This window comes from Botryllus schlosseri, chromosome 11 (assembly GCF_051294905.1).
Source record: "Botryllus schlosseri isolate E-star chromosome 11, Bs_hap1, whole genome shotgun sequence".
Classification (NCBI taxonomy): Eukaryota; Metazoa; Chordata; class Ascidiacea; order Stolidobranchia; family Styelidae; genus Botryllus; species Botryllus schlosseri.
In genome coordinates, this window is record NC_137246.1 from 27801624 (window position 1) to 27816685 (window position 15062).

Consider the following 15062-nt stretch of genomic DNA (forward strand, 5'->3'; position numbering starts at 1 on the left):
TAAAAGTTTGTAACTGGGCCTTTGTTAAAATTAATTGAGTAGCGCAGGTATAGCGGGTGATTGCGATATTGAATATCCATTGAGATCGCGAGATAAGTTGAGCAATGCGCAATTTAGCATGCTTTTATTTCGACCAGATTGCCTGCATGCATGTCAAGACATTGCATTTAGCGTCATCTGAGGTCTGTCCGAGCATGCGAATTCACAGTTATCTTGCACTAAGACACGCCTTGCGATGAAGCCAATACAGCCGCCGGGCACTTTTCGGACGAGCGCATTACGACGCTGTCTGCGAAATCTACGGATGGGAGAAGATTGCGGTTGACTAGACATGAGGGATATCTGAGGTAGTAATGTTGTATCGGATTCCGCTGATAAGTAATTAGAGAATAAGCGATAGTCACTAGACAAGTCACGACATATTACGTTCCATGTACGTGAATAATACAAGTCGCATAAACATTGTTACACAATAGATATTCTATGACTCAGATAAAGTGGGAGTCGCTGACGACTAAACTTTTAATTTTGCACTATACCACAAGTATCTATATCTGTCATTATATTGCCTATAATCGGCAGTCAATTTGGCCCGAACAGCATGACATCATTCTGGCGCACAAGAAACCTGCTTAAAATCGAGAATTTCGAACAATTTCAAGCAAATTGGAACGGATACCTCGGAACTGTCGGCAGTGAATGGAGAACGTGGTTTTTGTGTCAATTATACAACCCATCGACCGATTATAACTGCGATCAGAAACTCGCGACACCCAGGAACCAAAATGCTAGGTCTTTCGAGGTCGAGAAGATTTACAGTTTGTTTGTAAAATCATACACCGATATGCTTATGGTATGTACGTACATTGTACATTTACCTCACAGGAGTTGAATTGCAATAATCAAGTCTCAATGCGTCGCGTGCTTCAAACAAAACAGAACCTGCACCTCAAAACTATACCGCGGTGTAAATCAAACACAAATCCAAATGATGCTCGTGAATAAGCGTGAATGGAGTACAAAGGCACACAGGGGCGTTGGAAGTGGATATTGGATAATGATGATTGGCTCAAATTGGCTCGAAATTGATACACGCAAATGTAGGGAAACGCTGTTCAGTCGCTAACGAGTCCAGTGAAATATTCGACCGACACCCCGGGAACTGGATTTCTGAATACTGACATAGGTTCTGTTTTCGTGTGAATTGAATACACTATTTTCGCTGAGAGTTTAGATTGTGGAAGACTGATCTTACGTGAGACTTCATGATAATACGTGGTTCCCTCGGCAGAGTAGATCATTCTCCTAACATCGTCAGTCGTTATACATTATACCTACGCAATTTTGGCCAAGATATCGAGTTATCACATTATGTCCAAATACGGAGCTAAAAGCCCGGTAAAGCCATGTACATTGTACATAGTCGAACTGTAATATAAACAAGTGGTTGTGGACCTTTTTCGCACGCACCCCAAAACCATAGGCTATGGACCCTCCAAAAACTTTTGAGTAAAACCGGTATTTGATATATATGTAGATATGCTACCCAATACTACACACGAGTCGTCTGTTGTTGCATATGAGTTCACATAGTACGCATGTAATGCAAGCTAGAGCTTGGCTCTATGGACCCCAGGTTAGGAAACCCTAGAATTATAGAGGTTTATTCACGATAGGCGTCATCAGCTACGACGCCCTTACAAAGACAGGCGTCTCTGTACAGTTGATAAATTTTGGGGTTACGCAAAGTACATTTGGTCTTCTCGGAACCCAATATTTTCAGCATCGACAAGTTCGGCCTGTAAGTGTCGTATTCAGAACTTCTGCAGCAATTATGTCGCTCGCAACTTTGTTTTAAATAATAGGGCGATCCATCCCCTTATTGAACGTGTTTCTCTGTCATTGGGAAAAGAGAACGACTGTTAAATCACTGCAGAATACAGACGAAAACACCGTTGTTTGTTGATTTACGCGCTGGAGTGTCAGCTACTTCAAAATCTTTCCAAGATAACAGCCACAGTACCGGGAAACCATCAACTTCAATACCCACAATGCATTTCGTGTCGCTGCAGTTCAGTTTGGGAATATCAGAGATACAAAGAGTTATTGGAGATTATGGAAAAGAAAAATATAATAAATCAATCAAAATGTAACCATTCAACACATTCTTACGAGCACATTGGCGATATTGCTCTGTCAACGACTTATAGCCTGGAGATTGCGTGTCAGTCATCGCGCAGCGCACAAATCATCGGACGCTTGTTTTTTAACAATGAGATGCGGATGTGTCACGCTGTTACATTCATCCCAATATCAACAAGTTCGTAGACTAGGCGTCGAATATACAGAGACGGTATACTAGCATGTTCGTAAACTGTACGTACGTACGTGTACGCAAACTGGTGGCCGCTCCAGTAAAATCAGTTCATCGGGATACGTGAGTGGATTTGATTTTGTGTAAGGAACTACGCAATTAACGAAAATCCTGCATATAGGTCTATAAGACAGTAGAAGGTGACCAGCTGACTCTAAATTATTTCTCTAATTTTGGAAATGAACGTCTGTCTTTCTTGTACTTCGCCGATTTCCACTATAGAATACAAAATTGTCCTTTTACAGCCATTCTGGTCAGTGAAAACGAATCATATAAACCAATTCTTATGGATATATATCCCAGGGGTGTATTGGGTTGGGTTTTCGTGTACGCTACCACCCAAGAAAGCGCTAAATCTTGGTACACACACTGCGGGATAGGCTATTACTCCATGAGGCTCCATAGGCTATTACTCCACTGGTATGGGCGCGAAAGCATAATTTTGCACAAGGAAGTGGCATTTACCTATTTTTGCCCTATCCTATGGCGATAATCGACGATTTTTGTTGACTGTGTAGCCTAATTTTCACACAGCGTGCCGGTGCCCGTATGGTGGAAATCTGCCAAACATACCCTATTTTCCACCCATGTATCGGCAGTTTATCATGTGCCAAATCTGCGAAAATACTGTATTCACGAACTGAAAGATAGGCCTACTACAACGATATTACAGGCTAAATTACGCTGCGCAGCGACGAAAATATATCGACCACGAATCTAGCCTTCCCCCGCCGTAATAATTAACAGTCTATAGACAAAAATGACTCCGGTACATTGTTATAAATTGACAAGACGAAATCGCCAAACCTGAAGCCACAAACAGGAGTAACACAGCAGCAATCTTCATGGTCCTGTCGTTTGGATACTTTCCAATGTCGAATGTTTTAAGGGAAGGCAAAATTATCAAGTAGCTGTAAACTAGGAATGGACACACGTAAACAATGCGCTCTAACGCAGATGAGAAATTTCACGACCACACAACGACACCAATTGGGTTGATTCAACAAAATAGAAGGATGTAACGTAAGGATGCTCTCGCAAAGGTTATGAACCCGATGATGTTATTCATGAACTCCCACGACATTCCAATCTTTACCTCATAATTGGTTTGGATTATATCAAATCCTCCTGGCAACTCGATCGCTGCACTGATACGTAAATCGTTCTTATGATACGCACCATCGGCGCTACTGACTTCAAATATGTGGATTCGAGTTTAATAATATACCACCATGCCTAATCCTATTAGAGCAATCTTGCGATAAAGGGAATTGTCATTCAGCTTACCACTATTCCCGCTTGCATAATAATCTTCAAAATCTGATCTATTCAAACAATTCTTACTCTTGCCTTATGCTACTTACGGTCGAAGAGTACTCTTGGAAATAGAAATAAGACTCTCGGTACAGGACTTCAACATAAAGTAGAAATATATATTCATTTTGAAATATACCCGGATATTTTCGGCTGACACTCGCCAGGAGTAATCGTCAACAAATAGTAGATTCAAAAGAACTTTGTATATCTACAATTACAGTGTCACGACAACAGTGATACGACCATACAAAGATCTTTTGAATAGTCTACCAGTTGCTGACGATTACCCCTGACGAGTGCCAGCCGAAAATATTCGGGTTTATTTCAGAATACTTTCAATTGTAAATCGAATTCACTCGTTCATCACGTTCTGCTGTAAATATCTTTGTGTTTGCTAAACATTGACTGAAAAGTCCTGTCAGCTGGTGACTGGGAATGCCACTCCATTTCATGGCGCGGAAAACAAGAAAACAGTTCAGCATTTCCTTGTGTAAATGCACGACTCTCTCCGAACCTGAAAGCATTCGCGTCGAACTACGCAAAACTCTCCTATACCCGCTGACTTGCTTATTTTCAGAGCGGAATCACATCTTCACAGCGCATATTTACAACTTAGTTTGTAATGAACTATTTGATATTGCCGAACACCTGGTCGAAACCTCCCCATAGTTAATAGCTGCTTATTAAAAGATTAATAGAACCTAATCGTATAACACGCCAGTTTATGCGGAACCGGTGAACAATGCAATCAGTCAGTTTTAGACCGAGTGGAAATGATTGAGACCATGACACGTATTGGACAGTTGAACACCTGTATAGAGTCGGAGAGCCTATGATGCGACGCGTTTCCTATATTAAAGGAATCGGTGACGAGATAGCGCAGTGGCATAATCCGCGGCTGCAACACCAATGACTGCGGGTTCGAGTCCGACCGAGGTCGACTTCCGAATTCCGATATCTAAGTGTTGGAGGTTTACCTAGGCTCCTCCACGCCACCTCATCCGCGACAGCGGTGTCTTACAAAAGCCTAGAGGTGGGCCGTGCTATAAGTCGGCAGTTACGGATAAATAAGAATAATATCGGCCTGGTGTAAATGACCATAGTACTTAGTAGTCGACAAACACCATGAATACCCAAAACCAAAATTAAAGGAATCAGTCTCGTTTTCATTAGGCAGAGGTGGTCACTGGTTAGAAACGAATTATCCCTTCCTTTTATGAGTAATCAAGTAGGTTTTTCTAGTTTTATAGGCAAAACTATACAATCATGGTTGCATTTAAAACAAAAATCTATTTACAACAAACCTGTTTTAAAGAGTGCCCTTTTTTAAAACATATTTTCTATTGACGTCACGCATCTTTAATGGTGGCGTCACAGTTGATTGACAATTGAAAACGAAAAAGGCTTCCGACCCTCATCTTAAACGGACCGAAAATTTCTCTAACCAGGACATAGTTATGTAGCATCTTTATTGTGGGCGGTCATCATCCATTCCAAAACAACGATCTATTACATCTATATTGCTTCGCTGACCAGACTTCTGGAGGGTGAAGCTATAACTGATGAACCATTCCATATCCTATACGTGGACTATATGGGATGCAAATCGTCCGTAGACTTGTACTACATGTTTTTTCATAAGCATTTACGCAATTATGGCTTAAAATACAACGTTCGAAAAAATTGTTTTTATAAAACGGCATTTTTGAAACACTGTTTTAAAACACCATTTGTTTCAAATGCAACCTTACCAACAATATTTAATTTGAACAAGCCATTTGTGGTACAGAACTTCAGAATAACGCGAAAAAATAACTTCATATTGTTAATTTATTCGCTATCACTGACTATCACTGACGTTCGCTACTGATGAGGGTCAGTCGAAAAGCTTTTAGCGAATCAATTAACAATATGAAGTTATTGTTTCGCGTTAATATTTAATTTTTACTTACTTACTTGGATATCGCTACTTCTACATTGCTTAGATAGAATTTTACGTCGCAGCCGGTTTATTGCTTATAAAGGCCTAGTGCAGTATACAGTGCTGTGTTAGTTCGGCCACAGGCCCTCCTTACACAGCATGCAAATACCATAGTCCCTAAGCATGCCTTATTCCCTTTGGTTCTGCAAAAGCATGGGAAAAGCTAAACCCATAATTCGCGTCAGAGCCTTCGGGGCTTCGTCACCCTTTCGGGCAATTTATCGTCTATATCGCGGCTTAGAACAAACGTGAGCCATTCTATAAGTCGGCAGTTCAGAAATCATAAAACTAATATCATCCCGGTGTATAATGACTATTGACCATTGATGTCGGAACGCCAGAAGTATCAAAACAACTGGTCTCGTCAGAGCGCTCGCTATCGCGGTGCTTTCCCGTGTGTCCAAATTGCATCATACGGGATTGAGTGATGTGTGTCTGGAAGATGTGTGGAGTGGAGACATATATGGCAAAATGTCTGGTTAGTAATTGATGATAACATGTCTCGCCCTGCAAGGTCAATAACTTGCAAAAGACACGAGTCAGCAATCACGAACTACATGATAGAAAATCAGGTCAATGTCGCTCAATCGCGTCACCGAATGAGGAAAGTTCGAAATAATCCACGCTCACGCTCATATTATTCTATATAGTTATGGTAGACGGATTGGGAGAGATTTGCATTTTAATCAACCCGTGCCCCTGAAAAACTGACTCGACGTACCACACAAAACTTCACAGTTACAAAAAATGGAGACAGTGTTGACAACGCAACCCGTACCCTGAACCAGAGTTGGAAAACTATAGGATTTTCAGCTTTCGGAAATTAGATCAGAATTATTAATTCGCAAAAACTTGAAAATTAAATTTCGGAGCGGATAGAAGTTCGGTTGATATCAAATCGTAGTTCAATCTGGTAAGCATCAGAATAGCAATTGTTTGCTGGTCAAACTTGACACGTTTCGCACTATATACTGGATTTGTAGCATTCAGGAAAACCAGAAACTAGATTAGAATTAAAATTAGAGAATTATCTAGTTGTCCAAGTGTGCTCTGAACGCTAATCGACCTCATTACGTCACCTTACCATAGTGACGCTGTCTACGCTGTTGAAAACAACCAATCCAAACAACGGATAACAAAACACTAGTTTTACACAAATACACGTGGTATTATGCTGTAAAACATTCACTATAGATACAAGACAGCTAGCAACCGCAAATTATCATCTTCGCCCTGTCTTGAGGCTAAAACAAGCGCATTCTGATCAGCACGGCGGTGCGAAGCTAACTCAATCCCCGCGGCGATGCGTCGAATTAGAACATCCCGTACAGAGTAAAGACATTACGACATATGGTCTTTAGCATAAATTAAACAAAACGAATAATTAGACACCCGCCGACTTCAACTAACTGTGGTATAATTATAAGTCACAGTAATTGCCACATTGTGTATGTATAGTACAACGAAAATGAATTTCGGGAAAAGGATAACACAGCGCCTCAAGTAACCCGATACTGTTCTAGCAGACGCGAGACGAAAACACGGGAGAACCAAAATCAACAAAAGTAAATAATACAACCACGAAAACGCGGGAATAATCGCGAGAGTTGTTCATTCGTGCGTTCATTTTCTGTACAGATACGGATTTCGTGGCTTTACAACAGCACAAAAGTTTATCTGTATTATCATCCAGTGTATATATACCGTGTATCCTCCTATATTGAAGGCACATGCTAAACGACCATTTTCTAATCGTTATTCATATTTAGTTCTACGTTATCATATGTCCCGGTTCTGCCCTTATAGCATCGATTAAGTGCGCAATGTTTTCCGAATTCCTTGTCCTCGTATGATTAAATTGAAGGCCAAAGTTTACCAATAATTTTCTATTCGAAGACCTTGGAGGTACAGAACTCTAATATACAATTGAATCATATATTGATGATGATATCATATATTCTTTCGTTATGAATATAATATTATATCAATTTTCTATTCCTTATTCATTATACGGATTAGCTCTACCCGTTTAATAAATCAAGTGTTCATTATCATTTGAATGGGTTGCTGCATATCACGTTCCTACTACTAATTATTCCGATATGATATACATAATTTGTTATGCTCGCTTGGAGAAAAAGGACTTGTGTTTAAAACAGCTGTCGATTCGCGTTGAATCTGCTCCACATACCGTGAAGCAACCAAAGAATGGGATACGCCGGTCAATGAACGCATGTCCAATTGTCCAATCGTTGGGACCTACAAGCAGAATGCAATCTCGTCTGTTTATAGATTACTTCAAAGCTGGTTTGGAAGGCTTACGATAAGGAATTTCGAAGATAACACCAAGTCCGATATCTGTACGTCACGCGCGTCAAATACGACAAGACTTAAGCATCGGCTTGACGGTGAAAGGATCGGTAACACTGCTTCAGGGAGGGTGCGAAAAGTTAGACCCGAACTCGTAGACAGTGTGGGCCGATATATAATCGAAAATCCTGAGTGATTTTATACAAGGATCGTGATCAACCGACAGCATTGTTTGCTACAAAGTGTAATGGAACGGGTACGGTCGGAAAAACACGAAATTATCTTAAATGTGATGTAGAACTGGTGTTGTTTTCTCTGTTTTCGAATTAGAGTAAAGCGAAATGCCGATAATCCAATTTCGATATGATTTGCGAAACTCTAATTTCAATGCTAATCTAATTTCTGGACTTCCTGAAAATGCTACAGGAGAACAATATAATGCGAACCGAGCCAACCTTGGTGTACAAACATTTGTCATACTCATGCTTAGAAGAATTACCTCTGATTTGATATATATTGGTAGTAAAGTGATTTCTCTTTGATTTCTTTCTGATTAGTAATGAATTCAATTTCCATGTTTTTGCCCATTTAGTAATCATAATCTAATTCGGAAAAGCTGAAAGTTAACTAGTTGTCCATCTCTGGTAGACGCTCTGAAGGAAATCCGCCAATATTTTTGGTAATCATGGTGTTTCGATTGTGGTCATGGTCATTTACACTAAACCGTTATTCTTTATTATGCTTCCTGATCAATCAGCCAGTGGAAACTGTTCCGGGTTAGATATACCGCAAGGAAAACGATCTCATACGTTGGCACAGACACATTAAAGAGGGCGGAAACAGGAAGCCCTTCAGCTATCGATACATCATTGGCATGCTCCTTTCTCATGACAGAGAAAGATGAAATGTATGAATGCATTCCAACTATTTCCCTGTGACGATTATAGCAAACAGCGGTCTGTTAGCTCAGCAAACAAGGATGGGATAATAGTCTTGCAAATTGACAATATATATATATCTTAATGCAATATTGACAGTTTTTCGAAGACTCGCGGACGCCCGAATTTATGGTATTCTCAGCAAGACAACATCATCCACGGTGTTTTATTCTGATAAAGATATCCTCTGAAATAGTGTTCACACGAAACATTAGATTGATTCGCCTGGTTTACCGTCCCTATTCGCACGCGCCCACTGCCAAAGGACACTGTATACATAACTATAGTTTAGTAGGCTTATGCTTCCGTGACTGCAAGAGGCCTGCTGCTTTCGAGGTGGTGAAGCGTTGGGAATTAAAAGCAGTTCAAATATAAATGCTCAAAGGATCGTACATTACTTCTAAATAATGCGTCGTAGAACTCGTCAACTGCATATAGAATATAATCTCAATGGTTTGCCTTTCTACTATACCAAAACAGTGTGAATAAACTCCATAACTTCGTTGTGCGGTTGGAAATCATCGTGAAGACAACGGGAATACACAAAGACACTAATCCCGGTGATAATTGCGTATCTGGCTACTTGTCACCCACGCATCATAAAGAATGTCAAGTCATTATGAAATTCCACGGTACCCAAACGGATATCTCCGCCTGTGTAAGATTGTCACAGTGGAACACGCCTCAACTATAGCGAAGCACTATCGGGCCACTAAATAATTCTCTAGTAGGGCTCCGCGTAGTAGAAAAAGTTGCATTGCTCGTTTATATTGTTACCACCTGAAAAATACACAGAATCATCAAGTTCTACTGTTCTACAGAGTATAGACATTCGATTGTTCCTGCCGCGTAGATTCAATATACAGATTAACAATATGTTCAGAAGATCTACGCATCCAATATTATCAAATCTCTAGAAATCACAGTGTCGCCCAAGCAGTGATAATAAAACGTAGCATAATAATAGGTATAGGAACGACCCACAATTGATTAATTGCTACCGCGAATAGCCAACAGCGCTGTATGCTACGAATTGGCACACTGCTACAGCTATAATGATTTATAGCGTTTTAAGAAACCTGTACTGGTACGTAGCAACCTGACTTCTAGATATATTTGACTGATAGGACGGTAATGAAAATCGATGCTAACCCTTCAGCTGGCTTTTTGCGTTCCGAACACCACGCCTAAACAGTAAAATACCTGTAAAGCTCCAAGCGTAGCGAAAAAGTAACGTGCGGAATTAGTAACCGGGCTGAAAAAGAGAGAAAATCTTTCCTTTGCTTCACTCTCGTTTTTTTTTTATCTTCCACGCAAAAAATGTCCCATTCGCTCAGCTCTACGGTAACAGGACACGCGCTGATGAGCTCGAGAAAGGGCCTGACATATAGCCCAGAGCGATTTTACGACAAGATTCAAGAGTCTACGGTGATGAAGCATATCTGTCACACTTAAATCTAAAAGTAAACTCGCACAAAACGAGCGTCACTCTGAGATTTGAGTAGAAATTTGGCGAAATCGATAAGTATTTCTTTATACGTGGGGTTGCGGTCTAACGTATTGATCTGTCGGTTACTCTCTGACAACTCTACCTGGCGACGGATATCAGATATTTGGTCTCTTATACAATTGAGTACAATATTCATATTGAAATGAACCCGAATATTGACATGTGTCATCTGAAAATGTCCGGGTTGTTTTCAATACGGGCATATTATCCCACCGTCTACTGAAGTGCAATACCTCCAAGCGTCTCTTCTAATCTGTTATAGTAGATAAGAACACCGTTTACTGATAATTCACGAATCGCGTATGTAGTCTGCGAACTGCACGCTGAGACTGCGAAAGCTAAACCTTCTCGCGTCACATACGGAATGAGCTATACCCTCTCGCCGTGACCAGCACGCTGGCTATACAGTGCTTGAAGCGCGCTGAAGAGATAGCTCGGTGTGGAAGGCGTGTAACAACATTTCGTTAAGTGCGAACCGCGGCGATAGAACATGACAGCGTTCCGGCAGAACCAGCTTGATTGAATGCGGCGAGGTTATCAACGCAGGGCGAAACACATTCTGAACGACACTACGAAGCTTGCTGTCAAACTTGCACCTGTGCACGGACTTGGATGACTAGATAACTCTAAATCTAATTCTGATTTAATTTGTGAAAGATTTCTACGCTGAATTCCAAATACAATTTCTGCTTTTCATGTGAATGCTGCTGGAGACCCGTATCGTGCGAAACGACACCAGCCTAATGTACAAACATGCTTAAATGAGAGTGATGTCTGATTTGATACGAACTGAACTTCAGTTATGCTGTATTTCTTTCTAATTCAAATTCCATTTTGGTGTAATTCGGAAATTCTAATCAAATTTGGAAAAAATGAACATTCTAGCTGTTCAACTTTGCTTCCTGCGAGCTCGTTTCGAAATGATGAATTCATCAATAAACGGAATAGAAGCTGAAATCATTACGACACGCACGATAATACCATATTTGAATTGATATTCTCGAACGTTAATAACACACTTTTTCCGGGGCAATAAATGGCAATGAGGAACGCCACGTAAGTCGCTGGTTTATTATTTTTATCATCTCATGTATATATGCGGTAATTTTCTCTCAATAAGCCCGCTGGGCCCGGTACGCGTTGCAATTTATCAGCCCATCGCTCATCTCACTTCATATGCACGAAACAGCTCACGGTCTTTAATCGATGTTCTGTTTTACTGGTGCGTTCCACAATCCGTGCTGCGGAATATTTGTAGATTATACCTCAATTTCCGGATGTAATTGGTATAGTTTATGTTTTATGTCAGTGCGCTACTTACTCAAGCAGACATGAACAACTATATAATTCCTAGACAAATTAGGTCGAAATGCAGGTAATCCAATTCTAATCTAATCTGTGAAATGTTTCTATAATCTCATTTTAATTTCAATCTAATTTCTGGTTTTTCTGGAAATGATACGTGAGTACTATATAGTGGAAATAAACCAAGCTTGCTGTACAGACATTTGCCATTCTCATGCTAACGAGAACCAACTCTACTTTGATATATACTGAACTGAATTTAATGTCCAAGTTTTCGCAGATCCAGCAATTCTACTCTAATTTGCAAAACACTGTGATATCTTACATATACTGTTATTACGTCGTAATGAGTTATATTCGAATATTCGACTCGAAGCATAAACGTGACCAAGAAGCGATCAGGTACTCGATCTTGCCCCGCCCCAGTCGTTCCCGCAAGACATTTATACCGGGCGGCGTTTGGCGTTGATAAATTATTGAATGAATTTAATGCATTGGGTCTCGGCGAAATCGATTTTTAGAGGAAATTGTTTTCTATCTTGTCGTTATCGCCTCCGTGACAACGGAATCTTGGTGTACGTAATCGTACGTCCTCTTCCCGCCAAGCAGAGTTGGACAACTATCAACTTTCCAGCTTTACCAAATTAGATTAGAATTGCAGTTACCTACTCATTTTTTATAAATTAGATTCGAATTACAATTATAGGTACACATATTTTTTCAAATTAGATTAGAATTACAATTATAGCTATTCATTTTATATAAATTACATTAGAATTACAATTACTGAATTCGCAAAAGCTTGGAAGTTGAATTAAATTGCAAATTGGAATAAAATACAACACAAATTATGCTCATTCCACATAAAATCAGAGATGATCCTTATAAGTTTGAGAATGGCAAATGTCTGTACACCGATCTTAGCTCCTTTCGTACTATGCGGTTATCGTGTAGCATTTTCAGGAGCAACAAAAGTGAGATTATAATTAAAACGAGAGCGTCAATATACAATTAAATAGTATATTTCAATTCAGTTCCTTCATTTCATTTCATTTCAATATGAATATACTATTCAATTGTATATTGATGTTCTGTACCTCCAAGAAGCTGTACTGAGTCTATTTAGACAACTAGAATTATCTGGTTTTCCAAGTCTGCGTGCAATAGCGGGACAAGACAAGCAAAGTTTTAATGCGCCGATGATTTGACAATCCTAAACCGAGAGCGCTAGCTATAGCGAACGTCAAGTATTCTGTTTTGACTCGAACATCTGTGCGCGGATGTACTTAATTTCAAACCTCGAGAAATCACGACCGTATTAATTAAATGATTAGTCACAGGCGCCGCTGGATCGCCGTATCTCATTATGTCTTAGTGACGCATCGTTAACACATCGAGACATTAGCACAATTTCGTGAAATCTCCTTGAGGTGACTAATCGACGAAATCCGGATCCCGGTAATGCACACATAAGGATATTTGCAGAGCTTCTTGGAGGTACGGAACTTCAATATACAATTGAAAGATCACTTAAAGATATTTCCATTGTGTTGTGAATGAAAATAAAGGCGATTCGGTGTGAAAACCAAGTACATTCATACACTCATGTCAAATTCCAATCACATCGACTGCATATTGAATTTATGGCAGAGTTGGACTGGACTGGACTGGACTGGACTGGACAGTGAATTTTTCTATAAGTTAGAATTTTTTCCAAATTACACTAGAATTAGAATTATAACTACAAATTTTCCTAAATTAGACTAGAATTAGAATTATACCTACAGAGTTTTTTTTCCAAATGAGACTAGAATTAGAATTGTGACTACACTTTTTCCAAATTAGATTAGAATTAGAATCATCGCTACAGACTTTTGAGTTTTTTTAAAAATCAGATTACAATTCGAATTATGACTACACATTTTTCCAAATTAGAATATAATTATAGCTACAAAGTGTTTCTTTTTCAAATTAGACTAGAATTACTGAATTCGCGAAAACTTGGAAATTGAATCAAGTTCAGTTCATATCAAAGCAGAATTCATTCTCGTAAGCATGAAAATAGCAAATGTGCGTGCAACAAGCTTGGCTTGTTTCGCACGATGCTGTTCTTCTGCAGGATTTTCAGGAAAAACAAAATATTAGATCAGAATTGAAATTGGAGCTTAGAACCATTTGACAAATTAGACTAGAATTAGAATTATAGCAAAGAAACATTTTACAAATTATCTATTGGTCTAAGACTGATTTCATGACATGAAAGAAAATGAGCAAGCGACCACAGACGAATACAGCAATACGGATTGACAATACGTCATATCATCGAATATCGTTGAAGCTCGTAACCTTAGGCAACAACAATTTCAAATTTTGAATTACTACGCGCTGACTCATATATGCTATCTGTTGCAGAGATTACATAGCTAAGGACGCAAATTCCTCGACAGCGTTAAGATTTTGCATTCCTAAACGAAACCCTGTATATTAACACTGCCACGTTAAATTACCGTCTCTCTCACATCGCCTGATATCATCAGGACCGTTATACGTTAATGGAGTTTTATTACGATTACCGTATAGGTACGGTCGAAATTTTTTGATGAGTTCTTCATCAGGTTTGGCGAAGTTCACAATGCACCGGATAATTCTAGTAGTGTAATTAGGCCAATTAGAGCGAAACGACGACAATCTAATTCTAATCTAATGCGTGAAATGTTTCTATGTTTTTACTTTACTTTATTTCTGGTTTTCCTGAAAACGCTACAGGAGAACTGTATGGTGTGATCCGAGCCAAGGTCGGTGTGCACTCTGTACAGACATTTGCCATTCTCGTGCTTATTAGAATGAATTCTGAGTTGACATGAACTGAATTTGATTTTTGTTGTACTTATTTTGAATTCGCAATTGAATTCCTATTCGAATTCCAGGTTTTTGCGACTTTAGTTATTCTAATTCTAATATAACTTGGAAAAGAACTGTGTAGTTACAATTTTAATTGTAATCTAATTTCGAAAAGTCTAGAATTCGGTGACTAATCGTAGGCCCCACATCATTACAACTTTCACTTCACCTTGAGTAGCTCCGCTAAATGATTTGTTAGTTCACTTTTGGCGCTCCAGTTGACGTACAATGTTCTATTCAATTCTCTACTAGTTGCTGGCGGCTACCCCTGATCAGCTTCAGCCGAAAATATTCGGGTTTATTTCAATATGATTACTATATTCAATTGTATACTGAAAGTTCTGTACCTCCATGAAGCTTTTTAACTGACACTAAGTGGCCCTGTCGATAGGACCTGAAGGACAGTGGTCACACGTAGCGCATATG

At 39.5% G+C, this 15062-nt stretch overlaps 2 protein-coding genes across 4 annotated transcripts in view; one reads left to right on the forward strand and one right to left on the reverse strand.

The window, feature by feature from the left end:
- Positions 1-15062, forward strand: part of LOC145449716 (uncharacterized) — a 335502-nt gene that overhangs the window by 262765 nt on the left and 57675 nt on the right. The gene's annotated exons all lie outside the window — the stretch shown is intronic.
- The window catches only part of LOC145449718 (CD166 antigen homolog), a 169438-nt gene that overhangs the window by 27013 nt on the left and 127363 nt on the right, over positions 1-15062 (reverse strand). The window contains exons 1-2 of one of the 3 annotated variants that reach the window (XM_080328137.1): positions 7243-7260; positions 3182-3287 (exon numbers count right to left, since the gene is read on the reverse strand). In XM_080328137.1, coding sequence (XP_080184263.1) covers positions 3182-3221 — 40 coding nt within the window. In that variant the 5' untranslated portion in view covers positions 3222-3287; positions 7243-7260. Of the gene's footprint in view, positions 1-3181; positions 3288-7242; positions 7261-15062 lie in introns of those variants that run through there. The other 2 variants (XM_080328138.1, XM_080328139.1) reach the window with 2 other exon arrangements.